General features: G+C 56.6%; 1 protein-coding gene across 1 annotated transcript in view; it reads right to left on the bottom strand.

Moving 5' to 3' along the window:
• Positions 1-341: 341 nt before the first annotated feature.
• Positions 342-26,022, bottom strand: part of PAX5 (paired box 5) — a 196,443-nt gene continuing 170,762 nt past the window's right edge. The window contains exons 9-10 of the mRNA XM_058523580.1: positions 13,957-14,043; positions 342-7,037 (exon numbers count right to left, since the gene is read on the bottom strand). Of these exons, the coding sequence (XP_058379563.1) occupies positions 6,961-7,037; positions 13,957-14,043 (164 nt within the window). The 3' untranslated portion in view covers positions 342-6,960. The remainder of the gene's footprint in view (positions 7,038-13,956; positions 14,044-26,022) is intronic.

Raw genomic sequence — 26,022 nt, 5'->3', positions numbered from 1 at the left:
GAGATCAAGTTATTTTTCTGAACTTAAAAAATTACTTTTATTTTTAGGAACCAATAAAATTATGGCAAATATTTACAAATAATTATCTCACATAAAGGTTACATAAAATCAATTCTTCACAGGTAACAGTCACTCATGAAAAGACACAGATATTGAAACTACGCCAATCTTATTGCAAGTTCCTCCGACTAATCTAAAATAAAATTGTTGCAGTCAACCATTTAACTTAGAATAAAGCCACAAATTCCAGATTTGACAAGAAAAAAAAGTTAAAAATCAAACCAAAATCCCACCCCTGTTTTCTCCCCCGTCCCACCCCCAGCCCCTGCCCTCCTCCCAACAAAAGAAAAATATGTCCAACATCTTTGGCAAATTGGCACTGCTGTAATTACATTCAAATATTATTACACACAAAAGCAACACACGTCACTAAGAAAAAAATCACCAATATTTCAAGTCAGTTATTTCCTACTAGAAAAAAAGAATACAAAACATACACTTTTAAGAAGCATTTTTTTTTCAACCTGTTGGAGACAGATCATCTCCCACTTTCAAAGGCAATTCAATTGTGGTTGTTTTTTTTTGTTGTTGTTTTTTTTGTACTTTTTTTTTTACAAGTAAGCGTCTATGCAGGCATCAGAAACTTTGGCGGATACAGTAGATATGTATTTCTTTGATGCTGGAAGGTCAGTCCCTAAGACAAAGTCAACCGTCTCAAAGAATGCAAAGCAAAATCCATGTGTCTTCCTGGCAAAGAGTTCCATTTGCAATGTAATCTGCATTTCTACAAACACTCAATGTCCAAAGGCCACTAGAGGGTGAAAAACCAGGGCAGCATCTTCCAGCGAGAGTCGGGGCAAACCCGAGTCAGATTTCCACCCTGGGCCCGAGCTTGGAGGCCCAGCCGCTGGGGCCGAGAAGTGGGGCCCTCACTGCCCGCTACCCCACATTGTGCCAGCCGCTGGGGGCCAGGCACCGGCCTGCCTCTTCCTGAGCCCAGCACAGGCTGCTGCCGGGTCTGCTCACCTTCCGACCAAAGGCCAGGAGAGCAGGCAAGAATCGGCATGAGGAGACTCAGCGCTTTCTCTGAGTTTCAAGTATGTCTGAGGTGCAGGGGTGTGCATGTGTGCATGTGTGTGCATGTACACACTCACGTGTGCACGTAGGGAGGGGAAGGCCGGATTTGGAGGCTCGGAGCTTTGCAGGGCATTTCAAATAGACTCAGGACTTATTTATTCTCTTTTTAGCTGTATAGCAATTAATTGGCTATTGATTGGCTGGAATATTCAACTCTCCATTTCCTTAAATACAATAAAATAGTTTCATTACAATGTATTCATGCTTGAAAATAAGGGAGCCATTAAATGGTTTCCTTTCTGTTCCACTCCAAGGGAAATGCACCGTTTGTAAATCAAAAATCCATCATCCAAAATCACTTGTTCTTAATGGCACTTTTGGAGATGAGGGACGTGGCCACAAGCGTGGCAATTTTGGGGACGAGGGTGGCCCCGCAGCCAGAGTCACAGGATTGGGTGGGTCTAGGGTTGGGGTGGGGGAGGCCACAGCTTGGCCTCTACAGCCGGGCCTCAGAGTCGGGGTGGGGGCGCCCTACTCCCGGGTTGTCCCTCTACCTGCTGGTCTACATGCTTCCGTCCCTGTGCCATGCCCAGAGCTGCCCAGAGCTGAAAGGGAGCACCCGGCCCTCTTTCTCCTGCCCACAGGCCAATCACACTACTGACCAAGTCCACTGTCGAATGTGCGATTCCCTCAAGAAACAGACGAACAGCTGCGTTTTCTCCATGTGCTGCTCGGGGGTCTGAGACGTGGGAAGAAGACTCTCCAAACTTACCGAACAGTGGTTACCTTTACCCTCAACGTGGAGACAGCTCAACAGGACCCCTGGGAACACGGGGTGAAACTCTAGAATGGCAGAGATGTGACCCTGAGGTCCCCTGTGATCCGGGGGGTAGGATCCAGGAATGGAACCCCAGTGCCATAAAATTACAGTGAATGAAAGAAAGACCGGGGTCTGCCTGCTCCCAGCAAGCAGCCGTGTCAGAAAAGCTGCAGGCCCCTCGTCAGGGGAGCGGGCGGGCAAGGGACTCGCTTCCAGACCCGGCAGTGGCCCCTGGGGACCGGCCTCCACACTGGAGGCGCAGCCGTGAGCTGACAGTGGGGAAGGGAGGATCAACACTGTGGCTCCATCATGCATACGCAGGAGGGAATTGTGAGGTGCGGGACGTCAGGGGACCAGGCGCAGAAGGGGCTCCAGGAGGTGGGCCAGGAGTCGTGGCCTGACTGTCCAACTTGCCAATAATGTATTTTGTTCCCTTTTAAGAACTGCATTTGCCTTGGACCTCTCTGAGGCCACAAGAACTAAAGGAATAAATTCTCCAGGAGCACTGGCGTGCGTGCCTGGAAACCACCAGAGGCAGGCTCCTAGATGGGTGACAAGGCCAAGGCTGCAGAGCCGGCCTCTTAGCAGGGCCCCTGGGAGCTGGTCCAGTCCAGAGAGCTGTGGGATCCACCCACTCCAGCCTGGGCCTGGCCCGTCCAGGGGCCTGCAGTTTTCTCTACTCTCGGTGCAGCTGTGTCTCAGACATATCTTGTTTCCAGGTATTGGTCAGGAGTGCTTGGTTTGTTTTTAAGATTTACTCCCTATGGCCTGGAGCTAAATTCTAACTGAAATGTCATCCAGAAGGAGGCTACTGGTGCCAGGAGCTGTCAAAGGCAGGGCAGTCGCTCTGGGATGTGACTTCTCATAAAGGGATTTCACCCCTCAGTGCCCTGTGGCCACACCTGGGGCTCTTCCCCGCTCATGTGAAAGGCCCAGCAGCATGGACCTCCCCTCAAAGCCAACAGTCCCCCCACTCCCTCCCCCAACGTTCTCCCCGCCTCCTTCAAAGCCCAGCCTGCAAGAGCCTGGGAGGAGGGAGGGGCAGGGCCGGGAGCCTGTCCCTGTGACACGACAGGCCGGACAGCCTGAAGCGCCTCTCTCATCTCTCTGGGCTCCCATCTCCCCCAAATCTGCAATGAAGGGCAAGGAGGTGAAGAAGAAGGGGGTCACTGGGAAGATTGGCTCTGAAGCTGGTGGCCAGTGCGTGGAATCTGGCCCACAGACATATTTTTGGGCTGAAGAGCATGTTAAAAGCTTTCACTCGAGCGCCGTTGGATGGGGTAAGCACTCTCCCCGTGTCTTGGGTCCCGCCACTCATGCTGCCACCCTGCCCGAGGGGCACAGCTGCTCCACCTGCCCAGCCTGGGATTGTCATCTGTGTTCCCCAGGCCTGTGGACCCTGATGGCCCTACTCGGGGACGCCTGCGTATTGTCACAGCCAGGCCTGGAGTCTGAGCCACAGCAGGAAGGATAAAGAAGAGTGAGCGGGCATCTCATGACACTGGATCCCTGGGCCCTGCAGTCAGAACTGGGCCCGCGCCCAGGCCCTGTCAGGGCTGTGGTGTGGCCTTGGACAGGATCCGAGCCCTCTGAGCCTCAGGGCACAGGGGGGAAGGAGTCTGGATGACACCTCAGAAGCGCTGCTGTGAAGTCGCCAAAGGCTCTGCAGATTCTGGTGTTACTGGGGATCAGGTTGGACCAGCAAAGCCACCACCCCTCAGGCCCCTCTGTTAGGCCAGCCTCCAGCTGCTGCTCCTTCCTTCCTCATTACGGGTCTGGGCGCTGCTAGGGGACTGAAGGGTGTCCTAGGCCGTACACTTCCAGGACAGGGGCTGATCCCGTGGAGAGAGAACAGGGCCTGGAGATCTGAGAGTTCACTTCACCTCTACCTTGTCCTGTGAGCCCCAATCTCAATCTTCCCATCTGTAGGATGGGCCCTGTGACCTTTGCCCCAGTGGATGTCGGCGGACTGCAGAGCCCCGTACAAAGGTCTGTTATAAAAGGGCAAAGCCTGACTAAGGCGCCTCAGGAAGGGTGTCAGATTTGACATGTCATCAGATTTTTCAGGTTGGAGCTAGACTAATGGTATGAAAATTGTCCACAAAATCCACAATGTCCTTTTCAAAAAGTCAGAGCTGGAACCCGGGGCTGAAGGCCCATGAGGAACACCCCGGGCCTCCCACCCCGATGCTGGTGAAAGCCCTGGCCTTGTTTTCCGCTCGGAATTCTCCAGCACCTACTCAACGGCTGGTGTCCTCTGGACATTCCTCTCCAAGCTCCCAGGCCGCCCCGCCGGGCAGCGGGGGATGCAGTTGGCGAGAGCAGGTCCATGTGTGAGAACACGTGTGTGCATCTGTGTGCTCTTGTGCTTCTTCCTGGCAGCCCAGGAATCGAGTGGGTGTCTAATCAATACAAATGCAACCTGAGGACCAGCAGAGCCTCAGGGAGAGGAGAGGCGTGGAGGGAGCCTGGCCGGGGACAGCAGGAAGAACAGGAAGGGCGGAGTGGTGCCTGGGGCTGGGCAGGCTTTGCCGAGGGAGAATGGTGTGGCCACAGGCAGCTGGTCCAGGGAAGGCTGACCAGGTCCCAGCAGGACCCAAGGATGTGGGTGCAAGAGGCCAAGAGCCCTGAGCAGCAGACCTGCGACCCCAGTACTTCCTGCAGGGGGAGGGACTGCGGGGTAGGGGGTGCCAGGTGTCACACCTTCTCCTACCCGGCCTGGCAGGTGGAGGCCGGAGCCAGTTCCTCTGGGCTCCCAGAGGCGGGCTCTGGCCCCGGCCACTTCCCACCTTTGCCCAGCAGGCTCCATGGGGGTGGGTGCGCTGACTGTCTCCACCTCTGCCCTGAGTGACTGGGCGCCCTCGGCGGTTCTAACAGCCCAGGACACCCCACCTGGGGCAGTGGGCCCAGAACCGTCTCCCACTGCCCTCACCGTCAACTTCCCTCCCCAGGGATGGGAGGATCACCAGGTGCCAGGGGTCAGGGGGTTGCATCCCAGCCCCACCTCTGCCAGTCACTGCCTGGGGACTCCACCTTGCTGAGCCTCAGTTTCCTCTTCTGTCCCACCACCTTGTACGGTGTTGGGGGGAAAACACTCAGTGGTGGCCAGAAGAGGTCTGCTCTGTCTCCCTGAATGGTCCAGGGCTTCCCCATGCTGGGCCTCAGTTTCCCCTGAGGGAGCTGGACTAGGTCTTCCTCCAGGCTAGTTCCCACCCCTCTGGGTGTTCTTGTTTTCCACTTGGTCTGAATATTAGCAGGATCAGGAGCCCACCTCTATATGCTCGCTCAGCAGCGGAGGGCCTGTCCCAGACGACCTATCACAGCCCCACATCCTGGGAGAGAGGAGGGGAAGGGGAGAGCTGTTGGGTGACCCTGCAGGTGACCTGCTGGACCAAGGCAGCTGAGGCTCAGAGAGGTGAAGGGTCTTGTCTGAGGTCCCACAGTAAGGCAGCGGTACAGCCAGGACAAGACCTCGCGGGCCCAATAACCTCAAATGGGGGCTCTCTCTGCCCTAGTTCTTTGCCGACTTGGTGACATGCAGACACTGGGGACACCATTACATGAAATGGCCAAGTCCACTGTCATCGCTACAGTTCAGCCCAGACTTGGACGGGGGCTCCACGTGGCTGTTCCAAGTTGGCAAGAGAGACTCTGTGAGGAGTTGAGGCCCCAGGCAAAGAGATGGTGGCAGGTGGCACCCCCATCTCAAACTACCCCCGCCAGATCCTCACACACCAGATCCTCACTGCCCATCCTGCCCCTCTCCCAGAAGGCCTTCCTCTGTCCCCAGTATCCCCGCAGGTGGCTTTTTCTGACCACTCCAGCCCACAGCGAGTTCTCCAAGCTCCCCCTCCAAGCTTCCCCTCCCATGGGCCCCTTGGCCATGGCCCTGAGCATCATGGCCCCCTTGCATCCACAGGTGGATACCCACTACGCGAGGTCCGGAATCCGCCCCGACCCCAAATCTCTGCTCCCAGCAGCACGCTAAGCTCCACGAGGACGCGAGGGGCTGCTCGGGAAGTCTGGGCGGACTGCTGTAGCTGTTTGCTGTCCTTGGTGCAGGGAAAGTCCTTTCCATTAGCCATGGTCTACATGGCAGGGACAAGCTTGCCCAGAATCCACTTGCTGGCGTCCTGGAGGGTGGAGAAGTGTCCACGGTGGGTGTTCAATGTGATCTGAGCCTGGGTACACCTCAGCAAACAGCCCAGTTCAGGCCAGCGGTTCCAGGGGCTGGGGGTCAAGAGAGCCTCAGGCCCACCCAGACCATGGTCTCCTGGGTCCCGTCTAGCCCTAACGTCCAGAGTCTGCAACGCAGTCAGCATCTTGGACGACACCTTACTTGAGGACCGTGGCTGAGGAATCTCCCCAACAGTTCTTTGAGTCCTTGGACGTGGAAAAGCGCTGCTCGCACTGCATTGGGCCCAGGGAAGCGGAGGCAGGAAGCCAGGGTATCTTCCCAAAGTGTGTTTCTCTTGGGGAGGGGTCTTGGGGGGCCTTGGAGCATCATCAGCCCAATGAGACTCCTACTCGAGACATTAAAGAAGTGGCACCCAGGACTGAGGGGCGCTCTGCACACAGGTCTGAGATGTCCTGTGAGCATTGGGAGCGCAGGGTGCATCACGGTGGGCAGTCTGCTCAGCTGGACCCTTGGGCCCATAGAAAAGCAAGCAGGTATTTACATGGTGCTGCCAAAGCAGCAAAAGCAAGCTCTCCTTCCCAGGCCTGGGGCAGGAAGACAGACGGATGGTCAGACAGCTGGGGGACTGGCAGGCTGAGCTGGGGCTGCAGTTGTCTGCAGAACAGTCTGTTGCTTTGTGGACACCCAGTTGCCGTTGGGAGAAGCTCATTGATTGACTCTTAGAAATAGACAGGTGTCTAGAAGTCCTACAGCTCCCCCATAGAACCCCAGAGTCCTGGCAGGAAAAGGGGGAAGGAGTTTCAGGCGAGTGGGGGGTTGCTGGGGGACAGCCTCATTGGGCCCCTCTGACTGTCTCCAGAGGGGGTGGGAGGCTATCACCCTCAGTGACATGTCATAAGTGCGTGGCGCCGCCCAGCTCCGAGGGTCAGTGGCGGTCATAGGCAGTGGCGGCTGCAGGCGGGGCAGCCCCCCGGGCCGCGGCGCTGTAATAGTACGGGGAACCTGCAGGAGACAGAAGATGGCGCGGAGGTTGGAGGGCCACCTGTGCCCGAAGCCCCAGAGCTGGGGCCCCCTTTCCACCAGTGTCCCCCACCATTCCCCCTCCGCCCCCTCCCCCAGCCCAGGCCACTGTCCTCTCTCACCAGGACCTCTGCCCCACTCTGTTCCCCAAACCGCAAGCCTGATCAGGGCTAGCTGCTCACAAGAGTTCAAGGCCTCCTTGCACCTGGGGCTGGGTGGGCCAGACCCTCCCTGCCGTGTGTTTCAGTAAATGAAGTTGAGCTGGAACCCACCTCACCCACTCGTTTCTGTGCTGTCTGCAGCTGCCTTCACGCTGTTACGGCATACCTGATACTGCAACAGAGACCACACGGCCTGCAAAGCCTACAATATTGACTACCAGGCCCTTTACAGAAAAAGTTTGCCAACTTCTGACCTAGAGGATGAAAAGTCGTCACTGCTTAGTCTGGCCTGGGGGTGCTTTATGACGCAGCCCTGCCGACCTCTCTGGATTTACCTCCCAAAACACCGCCCTCCCGTCACACTCCCGCCCCACCTGCAGCGAAATCCAGCTGTGTGCAGCCGCCTCAATACGCCACGATGCTGAGGGCAACCGCCACGGGCTGAGCACGTCCTCTCCCCACACTGCCATGTCCTTTCCGCGTGTCATCTCATTTCAACCTCCGGGCCGGTGGAGTGGGCCCGTGTGCCATACGCTCACGCCTCGGTGACTTTTCCCGTGCCCCGCTCCCTGCCTGGAACACCTTGGCCGCGCCTTCATCCCCTTTCTTGTCTGCTAAACTGTTCCGCCTCCTTTGAGTCCAGTGCCCATCTCCTCCTCTGGGAAGCCCCCTGCCCTGGGCTCACACTCCTCTGCAGGCAGGACCACGCGCTCCCATCGCATCCTGCTGTGCTTCTTCCCCCACCCCTGGACGAGAGCCCTACAAGGGCAGGGGCCAGGTCTTCTTGGTGTTCCGCCCCAGTCCCCAGTCTGGAGCCCGGCACATGGCACGAGCTCAGCCGGGTTTGTTGAGCAAATAAACAACAGCACTGAGTGAACGAACAGTGGTGAAGACTCCTGCCCATTCATTCATTCATGTTCTGACCCTGCTGGGTGCAGCGCTGGGCAGTAATGCACCAACACCAGCCTGACACAGGCCAGCGTTCAGGGTCTGGAGCGTTCAGGAGCTCTGAGAAAAGAGCTCCGGGAAATGCGAGATTGCTCTAAAAGAAGGGGCAGGCTTCCTGGAGGAAGTGGGTTGGGCTGAGTTTGGAGGACGGTCAAATTCAGACATGGGGAGACGGGGGTCCGTGAGTACGTGGGAGAAGGGCAGGGTGCGGCCCTGCCTCCTGTGCCCCCTGGACAGAGCCCATGGGAGGGCCCGTGCACCGACGCTAGATCCCCCCACTGTCTCTGGGCTGCTTTCCTTGACTACACGCTTTGATGAGGGCTCCAGGAGCCTACTCTGTGCTCAACTCCTCCCAGGGATGAGAGGGTGTGGGGGACTCAGGGAGACAGGAGATTCTCAGAACCACAGAGGTTAGAGATGCTAAGCCATCTCCTCCTTTTGCAGGTGGGGAAACTGAGGCTCAACAAACCAAAGTCACGTGCCCAAAGCCACAGAGCCTCTCAGTGCAGAGCCTGCCTGGAGTTCAGGCTGCCGGCCCCTGGCGCAGGACTCTCCCGCCACAGCGCAGCTCACGGCCGCACACCCAATGCTGGAGGGCGGTGTTTGTCCAAGTGGACAGCAGCTGGGGCCTGGCCAGCCCTTGCAGACCACATGTCTGCTGGGGGCGGGGGGGACAGTAAGCTTCCTAATTCTCCAGGGGAGGGGACTTATTTAATCTGGAATCTCTCCCAAATCCAAACTAATCCTGGCAATTCTCCTAGAAAGCATAACCGGGCACCAGGGCCTTGAGCCTGCAGTCAGGCTCTGTGACCTTCAACAAGTGCCTTCGCTCTGCTGAGCCTCAGTTTTCTCATCTGTAAAAGGGGGTCACAGTGCGGCTATTTGAGGGCACCATAAGATACAGATGTGAAAGTGCTTCGGAAATGGACACTTTTCTAAGCCCTTTGTATCCATTAATTCTTTTAATTTCTACAACAATTCTCTCAGGTGGGAACTAGTATTGTCCCCATTTAGCAGATGAGGAAACCAAGGCACAGAGAGAGTAAGTAGCTTGCCCGAGGTCACACAGCCAGTGTGTCATCAGGAGGGCAGGATCCCTTCCAAACTCAGCCCTGACTAGCAGCCACACTCCCCCTTGCCGGCCCTCCAGGAGGTCAGTGAGGCTCAGGCAGCAATGGCACTGGAGGAGTGGGCAGTGCCTCACTGTGCTTTTCCAGAAGCATGGACACCAATTCCTAAGTATTCCAGAGATGCTGCCTCCTCTGTCACCTCCCCGGGTCAGAGCCCTGACTCAGAAACGCCTATCAGCTCCCTCTGCTCTCTTCTGCAGGATGGGGACAGCATCAGGACGGTCAGTCACCCAGGGAGCATCTGCAGTGTCAGCCCTGCGTCCAGCCTTCAGACGGGCCCCGGCCCCAGGTGAGAGGGACATATGTGGTAGGGGCCATCCCCACAGGCCTGGCCATGGCACAGGAGCAGGCAGACCACAGGGGCTGCCCCCATGCAGGCCTTGAGGGACAGGAAATGAAAGTACGACTCCTCGGGGGAACCCGGCCCGTTCCTCCGAGTCCCCCGCCGGCTGCCTCTCGCCTTCGGCTCTGACTCACTCCCTCTCAAAGCCTCATCATTGGGCCAGGCTGCCCAGCGGCCCTGGCGCGAGAACTCCACGGCGAGATCCAAGACACTTGCATTTACGGTGAGAAATGAAAACATCACCTACTCTGTCTTCCTGGGGCCCATTAGACCTCCATCTAGAATACACTTGTCCTTGCTTCTGTCATTTTTCCTCTCTAATTCACATTATCAGCCATTTACTTCTTGACACAGTCGTTCTGGGCTCCTACACGCTCTCTAATCCCTTTACAGTGAATCCTAATTGACCTCGGAGGCCTTCCTTCCACCGCCGGCCCTGCCTGCCCCGCCCACGTCCATGGCCATCACCAGCCTGGGCCCCGACTGGATGCTGGGCCTCGGCACCCCAGCTGGGCCGCTCTGGACACCCCGTGGGTGGCTGCCCAGAGGAGGCTCAGCGGGGAAGGACGCTCTCCAGAGTTGGCACTACCCATCCGCACTCTGGCCATGTTTCTGTGGGGGAGGCACACCCGGACCGGCCGAGGTGTGGGCAGTGTGTGTGTGCGAGAGGGTGAGGGCACGAGCACCCGTGCGGCGGTGCGTGGAGGGGCTCACCTGTCGCCACAGCGCCCACTGCCCCAACGGGAGCACCAGGAGCCTCAGAGCAGGTTCACACAGCCCAGTGCACTCCCCAGAGAGCAGAGACCATCAGCCTACCTCTCCTGCCCAGTGGGATTCCTTTCACTAAAGCCCTGAGGACACTGGCGGGGAGTAGGCTGGTAGATGTGGATGGGCCTGCTCCATCTGAGGCAGATCCGCAGGACTTATCTGCAAGACTGTGGCAGATTGAGCCTGGCATCTCCCACCTCTTCAGGAGAGTGGATCACTGCTTATTCGAGGCCACGGACCTCAAGACAGCATCGTGTTCAGCTCCTGCTTGAATCAAGCTGCCTGTGGCGATTCCCCTCCTTTTATTCCTGAGGCAGCTGAGGCCCAGACCGCTTGATGACCTGACTATGACTCCTTGGTTCTAGACTTGGGCAGTCCAGGGGCCAGTTCTCATGTCTCTAGCTGCCCAACAGCGTTCAAACTTTCCCTGTGTTTGCAGTTTCCTGTGGTGTGAGGCCCGCCTCTCTGAGCTAGGAGCCAGAACTCATTCTCCCAGCTTCCCTTGTGGCCAGGGCATAGGTGTGTCCCCTGGGCTCTGCCGATTAGACCCTCTTGCCTATGACCTCAGCTGGGAAGGGAGCAACTTGAGGGAGGGGGCCGAGGGCCTCCATCTGCTGGGAGTGGTGGCAGAGCATCCGGCTCTGGGTGGCTCCCTGGCTGAAGCAGCAGCAGAAAGCTAGCTGCCGGGCGTGCTGACTGGCAGCGACAGGACTGTTTACGCTAGAGCGGCCCTGGGGGTGTGCTGGTGTCACCCCTGGCCGTGTCCCACGTCTGTCTCTTTGGTCCTCCAGGAGACTCTGGGAGCCCCAAAATACCTTAATAAATTTGTCTTCTGCTTAAACCCGCCAGAGTGGATTCTGTTGTTGCAACTGTAATCCTGACAGATATATACAATAACCTGGCTTTCAAAGACAGACCAGAGCTGTTCTCCTCACATACATGGTCTGAGTGTTTAGGACTCTCCAGGCTGTTCCTATGGAGGCATGAGGCCTGGCCGTACTATTCAGACTGTGAATCAATCTGTCAGGGAGGGTGAGAGCACCACACGACACACTGGTTATGAATGCAGGCTCTGGCAGGGTGACCAGAGTTTGAGTCCTCATTCTGCCACCTGCATGCTGCGTGATCTCAGGTAAATTAATTAACCTTTCTGAGTCTCTCATCTGTATAAGAGAGACAAGAGGATGTGCCCCTAGCTAAGGGGATAAAACGAGATAACGCACATGAAGGGTTTTGCCCGGCGCCTTGCCAGCGATTAGCAAGTGCTTACTTAAATGAGCAGGGTTTTGATTCCTCTTCCTCCTGTGCACACTGGCTCCGGCCCCCCTCAGGGCACTGCGCACCTCCCAGCACAGACACACTTGCCCGAGGCCCCCTGCCCCAGCCTATGAGCTCCCAGGACACAGTCGGCATCTTCTCCACAGCAGGCACGCAGCCCACGTCTAACACCTGGAGACGTGAAGGCACTTCACTGAGGCTGAGCAGCAGTGGCCGCAGACGCAGTCTAGTCCCACCCTCCCCTCGCCATCCCCTTGGGCTCCTGGCTGCCCACACAGTCAGGTCCAGACTTCCCAGTCTGGCACTCGAGGTCCCCCATCTGTGGCCCCACAGACCACCCGCCTCCTACTCCACCCCTTTGCCACACTTGCCTGAGCGGCTCCTTCTCCACTTCTCTACCTCCTGAACTCCCAGGCAAATGAGTCTCTTGGACACCTTGCGAAAATTAGGAAAAGGTGCCCCCTCCAGGCAGCTGTAGCCTGGGCCAGGGCTCAGGTTTTGTGCCAGGCATGGGCTGGATTTCAGCCCCCCGTTGTCCCCTTGGGCAATGCACAGCCATACATGGACATCCTAGGTCAACAGTGCCTCCTTGGGGTCGCAGCCCCATCATAAGGAACCCCTCCCACAGCCTGGCCCAGGCCTCCTTTGTGCCATGGCCCCTGTGAGCCTCGCAGAAGCTCTGGGACCAGGGCTCAGTCTCAGGCAGATCTGCAGGGAGGGACTCCCAGGCTCAGGCCTTCAGACCCATTCCCCACCCCCACCCCTGCTGAAAGACTCTGGTTCAGGGAGACCATGGCCAGCCTTTGCCTCCTGAGGCTGAGAGCTGGGCCAACTCAGAGCCCAGGGCCTCTCCGGTGGTTGTTTAAGGAAAAGCGCTAGGTAAGTAGGGACCTGGCTCAGTGCTTAGAAGTAATTTTTACCAAAACAAAAAAGAAGTCTGCAATCAATACACAGATTCAGCCCCTCCGGGAGGCCACAGATAGTAAGAGCCTAGTCTTCTATAAACCTTGACATCTCCAGGCACAGGGACCTGCAGCACGAATTGGCATTGTTGCGTATTTTACCCACAAGTTTTGCATGACACACCAAAATGGTTTGGGCACCCCGAGGCCTGCGTGCATGGAAGGGTGGTAGCCAGGAGGGGGCGGTGTCCATGTCACATGTCTGCCCTAATCACCAAAGCAGGTTTGGGAAGGGGTCAAGGCTGTGACTTCACAGCCTCCTGCACAGACCCATGGCCTGGCAACTTGCATTTGAAGACATCAGGTTCTTGCTTTTCTGATGAAGTCTTTGTTTCTTGGTCCTAGAATAATTCAGGATCCAGGGAATTAACAGGTTCTTACTTAAGCAGGCCTTGTCCAGCTGGACAGACAAACCTGGATGGTCTCAGAGGCCCTTCCATGGCTGATCTTTGTGGGAATTCCCCAGCTGACGGCCAGGGAGCGACCACTGTTGCTACCTGCAGGCTGATTGGCTGGCTCCACCCCCAGGTGGGGAGTGACATCTGTGAGCCCTGGGGCCCTGCTTCATGCTCCAGAACCTTTAGCTCCAGCTGGCACTCAGGAGCTGGTTTCAGTAAGTGTATTTCAACAAAACAAAAGGCTTTCCTTGGCTTTTTGAGGGCTGAGTTAGCCCTGCTGGGTCTTTGGGGTGGCCCAAATATCTAGATGATGTTCACAGATCAGGCTGGCCCCAGCCATGGACAATCTGCCAGTCTGAGGCCTGGGCATAGGCTAGGCATCAGCTGACCTCGGAATGGCATGCCTTGGCAGGCCTCCAGCCACAGGGCAATGAATTTCCAATGGAGCTGGCTCTGAGGATGTCCATGGCAGACATCAATAATCAATCTCAGAGTCCTTATCAAGACTGTAGTCACTACCAATCAATCTGAGTTGGCCTCCTTTCTGCCTTTTATTTAGAGATTTCTCATGGGAATATTTACTGATTCTTAAGAAACACAAGTTACTCTTGGGCGGGCACTTTCCCTACCTTCCTCTTTCTCCCTCAATGCCCTTTCTTCCTCCATTGCCCTTCTGTGCCATTTCCCCTTATCCACCAATGCATCTGGGGGAGGGATGAGGGCACGAGCAGGCCTGGAGTGGTGTGACTGTCCGAGGACCCCATCACAACTGCCATATCACAAGTGTCTGGGGCAAGCTGCCCACCCCACCTCAGTGACCAGACCTCAGGATGTCGAGGGAACCTGGCCCAGTGAGGGGGCCCGAGGGGGCAGCCAATGGCCCAGGGCCCCGCAGGCCTCCACCAGTACTCACCGAGCAGCCCCGGGTTGGGGAACCTCCAGGAGTCGTTGTACGAGGGGTACTGAGGGTGGCTGTAGGGGCTCCCAGAAAACTCACTCCCTGCATGTGGGGGGCGGGGAGAGAAACAGGAACCAAATGTCAGGTCAGGTTCGGAAAATGCCAGTGGTATTTGCCTCTTACATAAACTGCAGGCACTTCCTGTAACCAGTAAAGGCAGGTGCGGCCCACTCCCTTATCAGTGGACAGCTGTCACTGGCATTGTCTGTATTTCCCCCTAACTTTGTCTTATCAGTGGGAGTGAAGACCAGCCTCTCACCTGTGCACTGGGAAACAACCACGTGCCAGGCGTTCCCTGGGGTGACCGGCCCGCTTTACAGATAAGAAGACTGATGCCCAGGGCCTCTCACAAAATGGCCCGGATACACCCACCCAAGGCAAAAGCCACAGACTGCTTGGTTCTCAGCCCCAACTGAGGCCACTCCAGGACCCCAGCGTGGATTTAGTTCCACTTCCCACGTGTGTCCTGAGCGGCTCTGGACTGAGAAGCACAAGGTGACCTCGACTCCAGTCTGGCCCTCTGTGCTGTGAATCCAGAGGGGGCAGCTCCCAGGGCCTCGGGCAGATGGGGAAGATGAGACATACACTCCGGCCCTCTGCCAGGAAGAGGCAGACGGCACTTTGCTGTGATGAAGGGACAGGCCAAAGGGCTGGGGGCACGGAGAGGGAGAGGGTTGGGTCTTCTGGGTGTTGGGGAAGGGGCAGACGTTAGTGCTCCTGGCGTGCTCAGGCAGGAACCCCAAGCTGTGCCGGGTGGGGCAGCATGGGGTGTGTGGGGCTGGTGGGACTGAGGATGGGGCGCCCTCGCCCAGCTGCTCATAGGGCCGTGATACTGGCGTCGGCACTTCCCTGTGCTCTCACTTCCAGCCCAGGAGAGCCTCTTTCCCACCAGGCAGGCACAGGAGAGGAGTTCAGAACCCTGGCCTCCAACCTCCCGCCTTGCCTCTGCAGCAGGACACCGCCTGTCTGCCCCCCGGGGTTCCCCGAGGGCAGGGTTTGGGTCTGACTCATTGCAGGCCCCCCTGTGCCCAGCACAGGCTGCATCCGTAACTGGCTGCTGAGTGTGGCTTTTTAAGCCACTGGTCACAGAGCATGTGGGCCCCTCCCCGGCAGTGGTGACGGGAGTTACACAGCTCCCCGAGACCACCCTGGGCCCAAACATGCCTCCGTGGATTCTTCTCAAGGATGCCAAAGGGCAGGAGCCTCCAGAAAGGACTGGCCACATGTCAGGACCCAGCACTGCTCTTTCCCCAGTGGCCTCAGCCCAAATGGGGGCCCCCGGGGCTCCAGCAGGTGCGGCAGGAACAATAAAGCAGGGCTGAGGGGCCAGCAGCCTCCTCCCCACTTCCACAGGCAACCGCGGGCAGAGCAAGCACGCACACACACACACACACACACACCACACACACACACACACACGTGCGCTCCTCCTCAGGCCTCTCTAGGGGGCACTCCCAGCCTGACAGGCTGAGCCTTCCAATTCTCTGTTTTTTATGCCTCAGTGGTCAGGGTGTCAGGTTCCGGCGGACAGAGGGAGAGCACGGTGACAGTGCTGGGCTGCAGCAGCCCAGCCTCCGCCTCCTCTGCCTCCTCCTCCTCCTCCTCAGGGGCAGGGTAGGGGAGTGGAGAGACACAGCAGCCTGGAGAAGGGGTACGGCCACCCTCCCTACAGGGCTCCTGGTGCCCACGGAGCTGCCCCATCAGAGGCACTTCCTGACAGCACCGCGCCTGGCCCAGGCCATCGGGCTGTGCTGGCAAAGGCTGTCTCTGGATCTCCATCTAGCAGCTCCGTGCCTGTCTGCCAGGCCCAGCTCCAGGGCCACCTCTACCAGGAAGCCTCCTTGAGCTCTCCCCCAAAGCGCAAGTCTAGGGTCCACTCAGCTGGAGTTAATTAGTCCATTGTGTCCGTGTCATCCATCCTGCACCCACCCCCCATCTGATCCCCAAATTGGCGAAGGGCCATAAACAGCTCCAACTCCTTTAGGGGGCGTACCTAAGTCAGTTTTGCCCACCATGCCTGGCCTTCTAGAAGCCCCCTTGGATACCTCTTCCCCTGAACAGCCCCTTCTCCTGCCCCTCCTCAGTGCATTGTCCGCGCAGTGTCCCATAGCACGGGACTCGCCCGATCTGCCCCGGAGTCTCCTGTGACGTGGGACTGTCTGCCCTTCAGGTCCCCGTCTGACCCGTCTCTGCACCTGCACGGCACTCCCCCTGCCCCAGTGCAGTGCCCCAGCCACAGAGCCCGTTGGTGCTCCATGAATCCCCAGCTCGCCTGCCTCCACCTGTGACACTTGCCTGGGTGGCCACACGGCCCTCACCACCTCCCTCTCGGCTTCGCTCCAGCGTCATCTCTGGACCACCACATTTAAAGCGGAAACTCCCTCCACCCCGTCCTCTTTTCTGCTGTACTTTTCTCCACAGAACTGATCACAATCCAACACATCCTGTTTATTGTGCTGATCTTGTTAATTCTGCCTCCTCCACTGGGCGTAAGCTCTATGGGGACAGGGATTTTGTCTGCTGAGTTCACATCTCTGTCCCAACGTCTAGCCCAGGGCCTGGCATCCAGCCAGCATTGAAAACTATTTGTTGAATGAACAAATGAATGAAAGAATGGGCACTCCTCAGTCAACCGGGGACAGGGCTGATGGCTCCCACTGCTTCTGTCATTGGTCCCCATACACAGAGCATGCCCCACACACACACACATACACACACACACTGCCTGACAGGCGTGTAGTAAGCACCCACTGTATGCCAGGATTCAAACCATTTCTCTGATGCATTGCCCAGGTTCCCCCCATCCTCCCCTCCTGCTCCTCAGGGGAAGAAATGACCCCAGGGCCCACCTGCCTGGTGTCCTAGATGGTGTGGCGGGCATCCTCAGCACAAACCGTATCTTGGGAGACGCCCGGTGAGAGTGTGCACTCTGGGAAAGGGGAGCTTGACCGTCTCTGGGCATGAGGCTGACCTCGAGGCTGGGCCAGCCACCTGCTGGGGACTCTGGGATGGCGTCCAAAGCGCCACACAGGAATCTCGCTGAGTGCAAGGAGCCCTCACCCCATGAGAGGTGGAGAGGTCAAGTCCTCAATCGCCAAGGAAGCTGTCTGGCTGCAGACCTGGCCCAGCCTGGCCACAAAGATGGCTGCGAAGAGCAGACTGACCAGGTCCAAGCCCGCGTGCTGCCACTGAACCCCGCGGTCCTCAGTCAGCCTGGTACAAAGGCCGGGAGCAAGGGCTCTGGAGCCAGACTGCCTGGGTTCAGATTCTGGGTCTGCCTCTTCCGAGCTCTGTGACCTTTGGCAGGTCACTCAACCTCTCTGTGCCTCAGTTTCGTCTCAGTTAGGTACAGGCAATCACTAGATCTCACCACATGTGGTCACTGTACAGACTGAACAAATAGTCCACAGAGTGCCCAGCACACAGCGAATGCTCAGCAAATATCGGCCACAGTGACAATGACCCGATAGCGGTCACCAAGGCCTCTCGGGCATCCAGAATCTCATCTAACCCTCCTGATGACTCTGTGAAGCTCACAAGATGGGGACAACTGTCCAGATTTTATATGTCAGGAAATGGACCCTCAGGAAGGTAGAGGACTTGGCCAGGCCAGGAGACAACTCCAAGACCAGCCTCCTGTCATGCAGCCCAGGGCCCTGCGCCCTGGTGACACTGCCCTCCCCCCGGGCCTCCATCTCCCACCTGTAAAGGGCAGATCCCACCAAGTGACGTCTAAAGGCCCCTCCTGTCTGCTGAGCCTGAGTCTTGCTCCTCAGGGGCCGCGGTGCTCCTCGTAGGGAGGGAGGCCCCCTTGGGGCTCTGTGGGTGCCCCCTGATGCTGGCTTTCTTGGGGTCTGGAGGCTCCAACCTCCTGCTCCGTTTCCCCTGCTGAATTCACCACCATCGTGGCGCTCGAGGAGCATTCACCTTCCTTCCTTCAAACCTCACGATAGCAGCTTCGGAAAGTGAATCTTGCCCAGCCCAGAGAACGTCTGGGGAGAGCATGGGGACACTTCCTGGGGTGGAAAAGCATGTGAGCCAGGACGGACAGGATTTTGATGAGCAGAGGGAGGCAGGGCGCCTCAGACACAAGCAAAGGTCCAGGGTGGGACTGGTCAGGCTATGACCCCTCCATGGCCAGGTCTTCGTGAGGCCCTAGCAAGGGTGAGCCGCAGAGCAGAGCACAGTGGGGCAGGAACCTTATGCTTTATTCCTGTTAGGGTTGGGCCCCAGGGAAGCCGTCAGACTAGGGAGGGCCAGAATCTGGAGGACAGGGTGGAGGAGGCGAGCCTGAGATCAGGGAGACCAGCCGGGGGCTGCTGCCACAGTCTAAGCCAGTGGGAAGGGGAGCCCAGTAGACGACATAGCTGCACCATCTAGACACGACATGATGCTCCTCAAGTGCAGGACGCTAGTCTCAGGGCAGACAGTGACAGTCCACTGCTGGCTCATTGCTGGGGCCCCCAGAGGTGCAGCCAGATGGCCCAAGACAAAGATCACACAATAACCACCTTCCCTTGTGACTGCCCAGCACCAAGGATGCCACAGACCCCTCGCCTCTTTCCACTAACTGATCCATGCTTTCGGCATCTCTCAAAAATACCAGCCCCTTAAATCAGGAAACCTTTCCTTTAGGCATTAACAGAAAAGCCTCTCTGAGGTCTGACTAGAGTGCCCCCTCAGGCCAGGTGGCTGTCACTCAGTGGACAGTGAGACCTCCATCCGGGGGCATGCAGCACGTGGGCCCTCCTCAGAGACAGCTCCTGGGCTGTCTGGAGTCACCACACAAAAGCCCCTAAGAACTCTCAACAACAAAACACATGTCATGATCTCCTCCATCCCCAGCCCCCGAGGAGTGAGCAGTCCCAGGGGAAACAGGACTGGACCCTGTGAGACTGCTCCCAGTCAGCACTGCATATGGTGCTGGGGGCAGGGGGCAGGGAGGGCATGCCCATGGGGTGGGCTGGGCATTCCTGTGGCAGGGCTGGGACAAAGCACGCTCTGTGGTCAACCCTCCACTTACTGGCTGTGTGGCCTTGGGAAAGTGATTGAACCTCTCTGGCCAGAGTCTCATCATCTTGAATACGGGTCTAACAAGAACACCTACAATCACGGGACAGGTGACAGGTGAATGAGGTAATGGCACTGGAAGAATGAAACTCCCCTCTCCCAGGCCAGGGAGACTGGGGAGGTCGGGGAAAGGATGGGAAAAGCCTCCTCTGAAAACTGGGTCAGGCCCCCAGTCCACTGAGTCCTTGGACACACAAAGAGAAGGCCAGAACTGGGTTCAGGGGTAGGTCATACGGCAAGGGAAGGACGTGATCTGTGGGAGGTTTGCTATTGAGAGCGACAAAGCGACAGACAGAGGGAGACGCGCGTGCCCCCCGTGGGAGGGAAGGGCTGAAGCGCACTGAGGAAGCAGGTGTCTAGATTCGCATTTTAAGTCATCCTTTCTGGGGGCTCCCTCCTCCACCCACCACATCTCCAGAGAGTCAGAAAAGCTGCTATACACCCAAACGCCTTGTACGACTGGGTTGGTGTTTCCTCCCCACGTGCAAATCAAAGGAAGGGGCTGAGAGCCCTGTGGGGGGCCAGCGGGCTTGAGATGAAGAATGTGGTCCGAGAAAAGAGCAGCGTAGATCACAGAGCGCGAGAATTCGGTGCCGCCAGGAAGCCTGAGCCAGGGCGGAGCGGGCGAAAGACAGCCTCCCCTGGAACTGCGGCAGAAACCCTGGGCAGGACGTGAGACTCTTCCACCAGGCGTGGAACGAGGGTCTGAGTCAGGCCTGTCTTGATTCCACGGTGCTGGGAGGTGCCGGCCAGCTGTTGCTGGTACTCTTTGCACCGTGTAAAGGCGGGGTGGGGCAGGCAGGCAGAGGCTGCAGAATGGGACTCCAGGCACACGGCCCTGATTCCCCCTCTCCAGTTGCTGAGAACAGAGGGCTGGCCCCTTTCAGGATCACGGCCAGGGTCACACCCACAGGTGTGCTCCAGCCTCCAGTCCTGCCCAGAGCTGCCCACCCTGGAGGAGACGACGGAAAATGGTCCTGGGAGTCAGACAGACCCAAGCTCAGGCCAGGCTCTGCCCCTTGCAGCCGGTGGCTGTGGGCATGTGAATGTACCTCTCAAGCCTCAGTGTCCTCATCTGTAAAATGAAGGGAAGGAAAGGCCCTACTTCTGAAGCTTGTGGAGAAGATGAAACGGCTTAACAGTCCTGGTGAGGATTTGGTGCCTCTCTTCATGGATGGGGGAGAAAACAAACCCAGGCGTTCCTGCCCCAGCCCACACCTGCAACCACAGCCCCCGCTCCCACCCCATGGCCCCGGATCCTGGGGAGGTGTGAGGAGGAAAGCTAGGGACAGAAGGAAACACACAGCTGCAGGACTGTCAGAACAGGAAGGGGCAGGGGGCCCAGATAGCCCCACACTCAACACATTCAGGTTTTCCAGATGGGGAAACTGAGGCTCAGAACACAGAAGGGATTTGGCAGAGGCCAGGCTCGTGGAGTCCCTCAGAGGCCAGGAAGGCAGAGGGACAGGGCTGCTGGGGAACTATCTGTATTGGGGCTCTTGGAGAAAAAAAATGAGGGCGAGACTCGAAGGAGAGAGAACACGGGCAGTTACTAAGCCTCCCGAGGGCATGGTGCTCCATCTCACAACAGCCCGTGGAAGATCTTAGAGCCGAGGATGCTGCGGCTCAGGACTCAAGGGACTTGGCTTCTCACGGGACATCCGAGGGACTGGCAACCACCCCTGCATTCCCACCCAGCCCCAAGCAACATGCTCCTTCCCGGAACTGACAGGAGGTAAAGTCAGCCTCCACACCACCAGCCTCCACACCACAAATTTATCTTACATTGAACCTCACCAACCTCTGCTGTCACTCATAGGCCCAGATTATTAGGACTGGGACGAACTCGAGAGACAATTTCCATCACCCTCCCCTCCCCCAGGGCCACACAACCAGGGAGGGACAGAGCAGGGTAACACCCCGTAACACCCCGCCGTATTCCCAGGCCCCAGGGCTCTCACCATCCCAAGGACCACTTCACTGGGCTGGGCCAGCAGGTGGGGAAGCCCTCCCTGCACACTCCTCCCCACCCCTGGTATGTCTGCAAATTTTCATACACACAGCAAAGTGGAAAGAATTTTATAGTGAACACTTGTGTACCCACTGCCTAATTCTCCCACTAATATGTTCTTATACTCGCTTATGGTATATCTCTCCATCCCTCTAGCCTTTCATTCATCTTATTTTTTATGTATCTCAAAGTAAATTGCAAACATCAATATATTTTCCCCTAAGTACTTTAGCATGCACATCATTAACTGAAATTCATTATTTGTGTACAAGTTTTATCTTTTGATGTAAAGCATACACATAGTGAAATGCACAAATCTTAAATGTACTATTGCTGCCTTTTGACAAATGTATACACTGTGTAACCTAAACTTCCACCAAGATACAGAACATATCAACACCCAGAGAAGAAAGTTCTCTCATGCTGGAGAAGGGGGCCTTTGATCGACTGGGACCCAGTTACCTGGGATCTGGCAGAGCCATCCCCCATGAAAGTGGAGCTCCAAATTAGCACCGACGACCCAAACCCCGATTGCTGAGAGGCCCCTGACCCGCAAACCCAGAGCCCTTCCAAAGCCACTAAACAGAGCAAAGCTGAGGAACCTATGTCTTTCCTCAAAGACTCAGAAAAAAAGCAGAGGCTTAAGAAATTTAGAATGGTGGGTTTCCCACAAACAGCACTGTCTTCAAATACAGAAGAGCAGGCTGTAAAAACCAACGAGGTAAGTAGAAAGGACAGATTGAAATAAAAAGTTTAAAGGAGGCCCCGAGAAAATGCACTTGGTGCAGCCGCCATGGAGATTCCAGGGCCAGGAGGATGGTCAGAATCAGAGATGTTTTCAATTTCCCCTTCACCGAAAGCTCAGCGATGGCAAGAAAGTCTAAGTTTCCTAAAATTCTCAGAAGTGACAGGTAAACGGGCTCAGTGTAGCTCTTAATTAACCCAAAACGACACCTGCCAGATGATGGGGATTTGCAGAGCGCGCTGGGGGCCGACCCCATCTGCAGATGGTGGGCTCCCACCTCTGCCCGAGACCTTGGCCGGCTGTAATTAACATACAGAAAGTCTTTCAAAGTGACTTCGCAGCCAAGTTCTGTTTCTGAAGGATTCAAACTGGGCTTTGAGAGAACATCTTCGCAGAGGAGGAGGAGGAAGGAAAGATGTGAAAAGGACCGTGAGAGTTCTCCAGCTCCTCCCCGCGGTTTGTGGAACTGCACGATGTGCCGCGGCTCGGGGTCAGTGGGTAGCCGGTGTGCTGCTGTCCATGCCTAGAGTGACCGTGACTCCAGCACCCCACACAGGCACAGTCAGCCTTTCAAATACATGTGGACTATACACAATAGTATGTATATTGCATTACTACATTATACACCATATTACATATATAACATACATGTATGTACACAATATACGTATCACACACATACCTGCGTATATACATATATAATGATATGTCTAACGCATACATATACATATATATACACATGTGTCTATATGGGTGTGTGTGGGCATGCACACGCACACACTGGATCCCAGGGCTCTGTCAAAGCCTCTCTGAGTGACCTTGGTCAAGTGCCTTCTCCTCGCCCAGCCCCAGTTTTCTCGTCTGTGAAAGTGGTGTGTACAGGAGAGATTTAGATAACTGACCTCCAAGGGCTCTCAGCTAAGGTGCTCCCTTCCTCTGTCCTCGTGGCACCCACCCCCGGCCAAGCCCCCTGAAGGCCAGGCTTCTCAATCTCCCTGTCTCCAGAGCTAGCCTTCCTGGGCTCCCAACGGGGAGGAGAACCCGGTAAACTTGTGAAGGTCAGGCCTGTCAGCGTGGACCGCCAGCGCACAGCATCGATCTCTCCCTGGAAAACCTCCTCCCGCCAGCGCAGGCCCACCCGAGAGGCCTTCAGAAAAGCAGAGAGAAGAGAAAAACCGAGAGAGAGGGCGAGGGGGAGGGCGAACATGCAGAATGGGCCTTGTTTCCATTTCCCAGAGAGCCACGTGCTTCGCAGCTGGACGGCCGTGCTGGGCCCCAGCGAGACGGGGTTGGAGACCAGCGCTGAGCCCGGCTCCGCCATGACCAGCCACAAGGCGGCCAAGTGAAGGTTCTGGCCCTCAGTTTGGTCCTCGGTAGGGAGGAGGCTGTTTTGCCCTCAAAGCACTTCCTGTTGTCTACACCACAAAGACCCAAATGCAAGGACCCTTCAGGGAGCTCGAGAGAAGCAACCCCACTGCGCATTACAGCGCCTCCGCAGTGGCCCACAGGGCGCACACCAGGCCCCGCGAGCTGGCCGTCCCTCAGAGGCAGGACCTGGGGCCCTCGCCCACCTGGGGGTAGTAGAACACACTGATGGGCGGTCCAGTGTCTCAAACGGGCAGGTGTGTCGTCAGCCAAGGAACAGGCAGCTTAGAACTACCGTCTTGTCCTCCAAGGCTGACGTCGGTCTTTCTGTAACCCGCTCGCCCCTGTAGGCATTTCAGTTCGAGACCCCTGCTATGCTATGGCACATTGGGGGCAGTTCTGGTTCAATTTTAATCCATTATCTTGCTGTAGTATTATTCCAAACTCCTGCTTCAGTGCCCTCATCTAAACAGACAGCAGACAAGACAGTGCAATGGCTCCTGCAGCTCACTAGGGTGCAGGACCACACCTGATCCGTGGGTGTGTGTGCGGGGCAGGCGAGTTCCCAATTTTCTGGTGTGCCCTCCCCTGGGAGTGCCCATGGGCAGCACACCTGTGAGGACCAAGCCTGTAAGGTGGCAGCATTCAAGGCTCTGCAGGGACTGGTTCCCAAGGAGCATCCCAGACACACCTCCACTGCCCTCCTGCTCAAAAGCCATGTTCCCGGCCAACTGCCATTCCCCACATGCTCTAGGGGGCCCATCTCCATCCGCTCATGCTATTTCCTTCATCTGAAATGGCCTTCCTCTGGGTCTTCATGTCCAATTCTCCAACTTGTCAAGACTCAGCTGAAATACCACCTCCTCCAGGAAGCCTTTCTGGATTGATTGACCGAGCTGAGAGCATTTCCCCACTTTCCCCTGAGCCCCAGCCCTGGGTCCATCCCTGTCCACAGCCCAGAGTACTTCCTGCCCAGACTCAGGGTGGCTGTGACCCTATCTCACTTCCCTTGTTGGTGAGACTGTGGCTCCTCCTCGAGGGCAGGAACCAGGACTGATCACGTGTGACCACCAGACCCTGGCAACCTCCACCACCTACAGCACAAATGCTAGCTAAGCGAGCACCGCGTGTGCCAACAGACCTTCCTTGAGCCAGCCCCCTTCAGCATCAGACAGAAACAGGTCATGAAATCATGCTAGACAGCATTAGTGAAACACTGGTTCTTATCTTTGGTGGAAGCATGAGACAGAGGCAGAGAAAGGCAGCAAAACACACAGAAGAGAGAAGCGGGCTGTGCTTGCTGCAGGGGCCAGGGTGCAGGTCACCAGGTGGAAAGGGACACTGGATGGGCGCTCTCCTGTGGGGTTAGGCCCCCATCAGGCCTCGACGTGCCTCCTGGCCACATAATGACAGCTCCAAGGTTGGGTCACCCCAAAAGACATCAAGAGAGTTTTTTTTCTTTCTTTAAAAAGGAAAGAGTAAAACCCACTGGTGGTTACAGCTCAGAAAGAGCAGCACCAGACTGCATTCCACGGGGCTGCAGCTGGGCTGGAAAACTGGGAAGGTTTATTCCATGGCACTCACTGGGCCGTCGGAAGAGGTTCAGTCTGGAAACCTGAAGACTTTCTTTGAGTGACCAGAATGTTGCCAGAAGACCCCATACCACGGCCAGGCTCCAGATTCCAGAGTTCAGCTGGAATGACACTGAATTGTATTCCTGAGAAAACCCAGCTCACACATCTGTGATGGACACCTAATACACTCACAAGGATTTTGGTAAATCCATTCAGCATTCACAGTGGCCCTACTCCATTCAGAGCTCTGAGCTAGCCCTCCCCCCGGGGTGGGGGGTGCACAGGCCCCAGTTCTCAAAGAACTTCCTGCATCTAAGGGGTTCTTTGACCCAGAACTAGACCTTCGGGTACCAGCAAAGGGCGAGGCGGGTTTAGACGCAGAGCGGAAGTTGAAATTTACTCTGGCTGGGGTATCCAGGAAGGCTTCTTGTAGGAAGTGGCTGCAATTTGGGCCTCACAGGACATTCAAGCTTCAAGATTTAGTGGGTTACTGAAATCTGTCCCTGTGCACCTCCCTCCAGCCCCAGCTGCATTCTGAAGCACCAGAGCGCACTGCCACTGTCCCCATGGAGGGAGCCTGGGGGCGAGGTCAGTCTCCAGCTGCTCCCAAAGAGGAGGCACTGCGGCAGGACACACTGTGTCCTGGCGTGGAACCGGCCACAGGGGCCGACTCCTCTCTCAAGTCCCCGACAAGGCGACTGCGAACGGGCACACTCACCGACAAACCAGACACCCTCTGACAGCTCTGAACCATGCCATGAGCTTCGTAAACAGCTGTGAAGGCGGGCACTGACACTCTGCAAAGGCGCTAAGAGCAGCAGGGGCTGCCACACCGTGTCGGTGACGGAGGCCACGGGAAGCTGCAAGCTTGGAGCTGCTCAGTCTCTGTCGAAGGGCCTCAGCCACTTAGCTGAGCGGTCTTGGAGAAGTCGCTTTACCTCTCTGAACCTGAGTCCCTCATTTGCAATGTGCAGCACAACACTCACAGGACTAAACAATATCAACGCATTTCAAAGTCCTTTGTGAAACAGCAAGTGTTCTACCCATGTGAGGGGCCATTCGATGCTCAACTCAGTCCTGGGCACACAGCACACACTCTCTGTGACTGCTGAAAACATGGATGCACTGGGGCTTGTTTTTAACAAAAATTATATCTCCAGATGGTTTTGTTGTATTTCAACAAGTGCCCCAAAATTTTTACTGTAGGGAAAGCCTCGAACTAGGAGTCAGGGCCCCTGATCTTGTTCTGTCTCTAC

Source organism: Diceros bicornis, chromosome 28, assembly GCF_020826845.1.
Source record: "Diceros bicornis minor isolate mBicDic1 chromosome 28, mDicBic1.mat.cur, whole genome shotgun sequence".
NCBI classification, from domain to species: Eukaryota; Metazoa; Chordata; class Mammalia; order Perissodactyla; family Rhinocerotidae; genus Diceros; species Diceros bicornis.
This window is presented reverse-complemented; position numbering and strand designations above follow the sequence as displayed.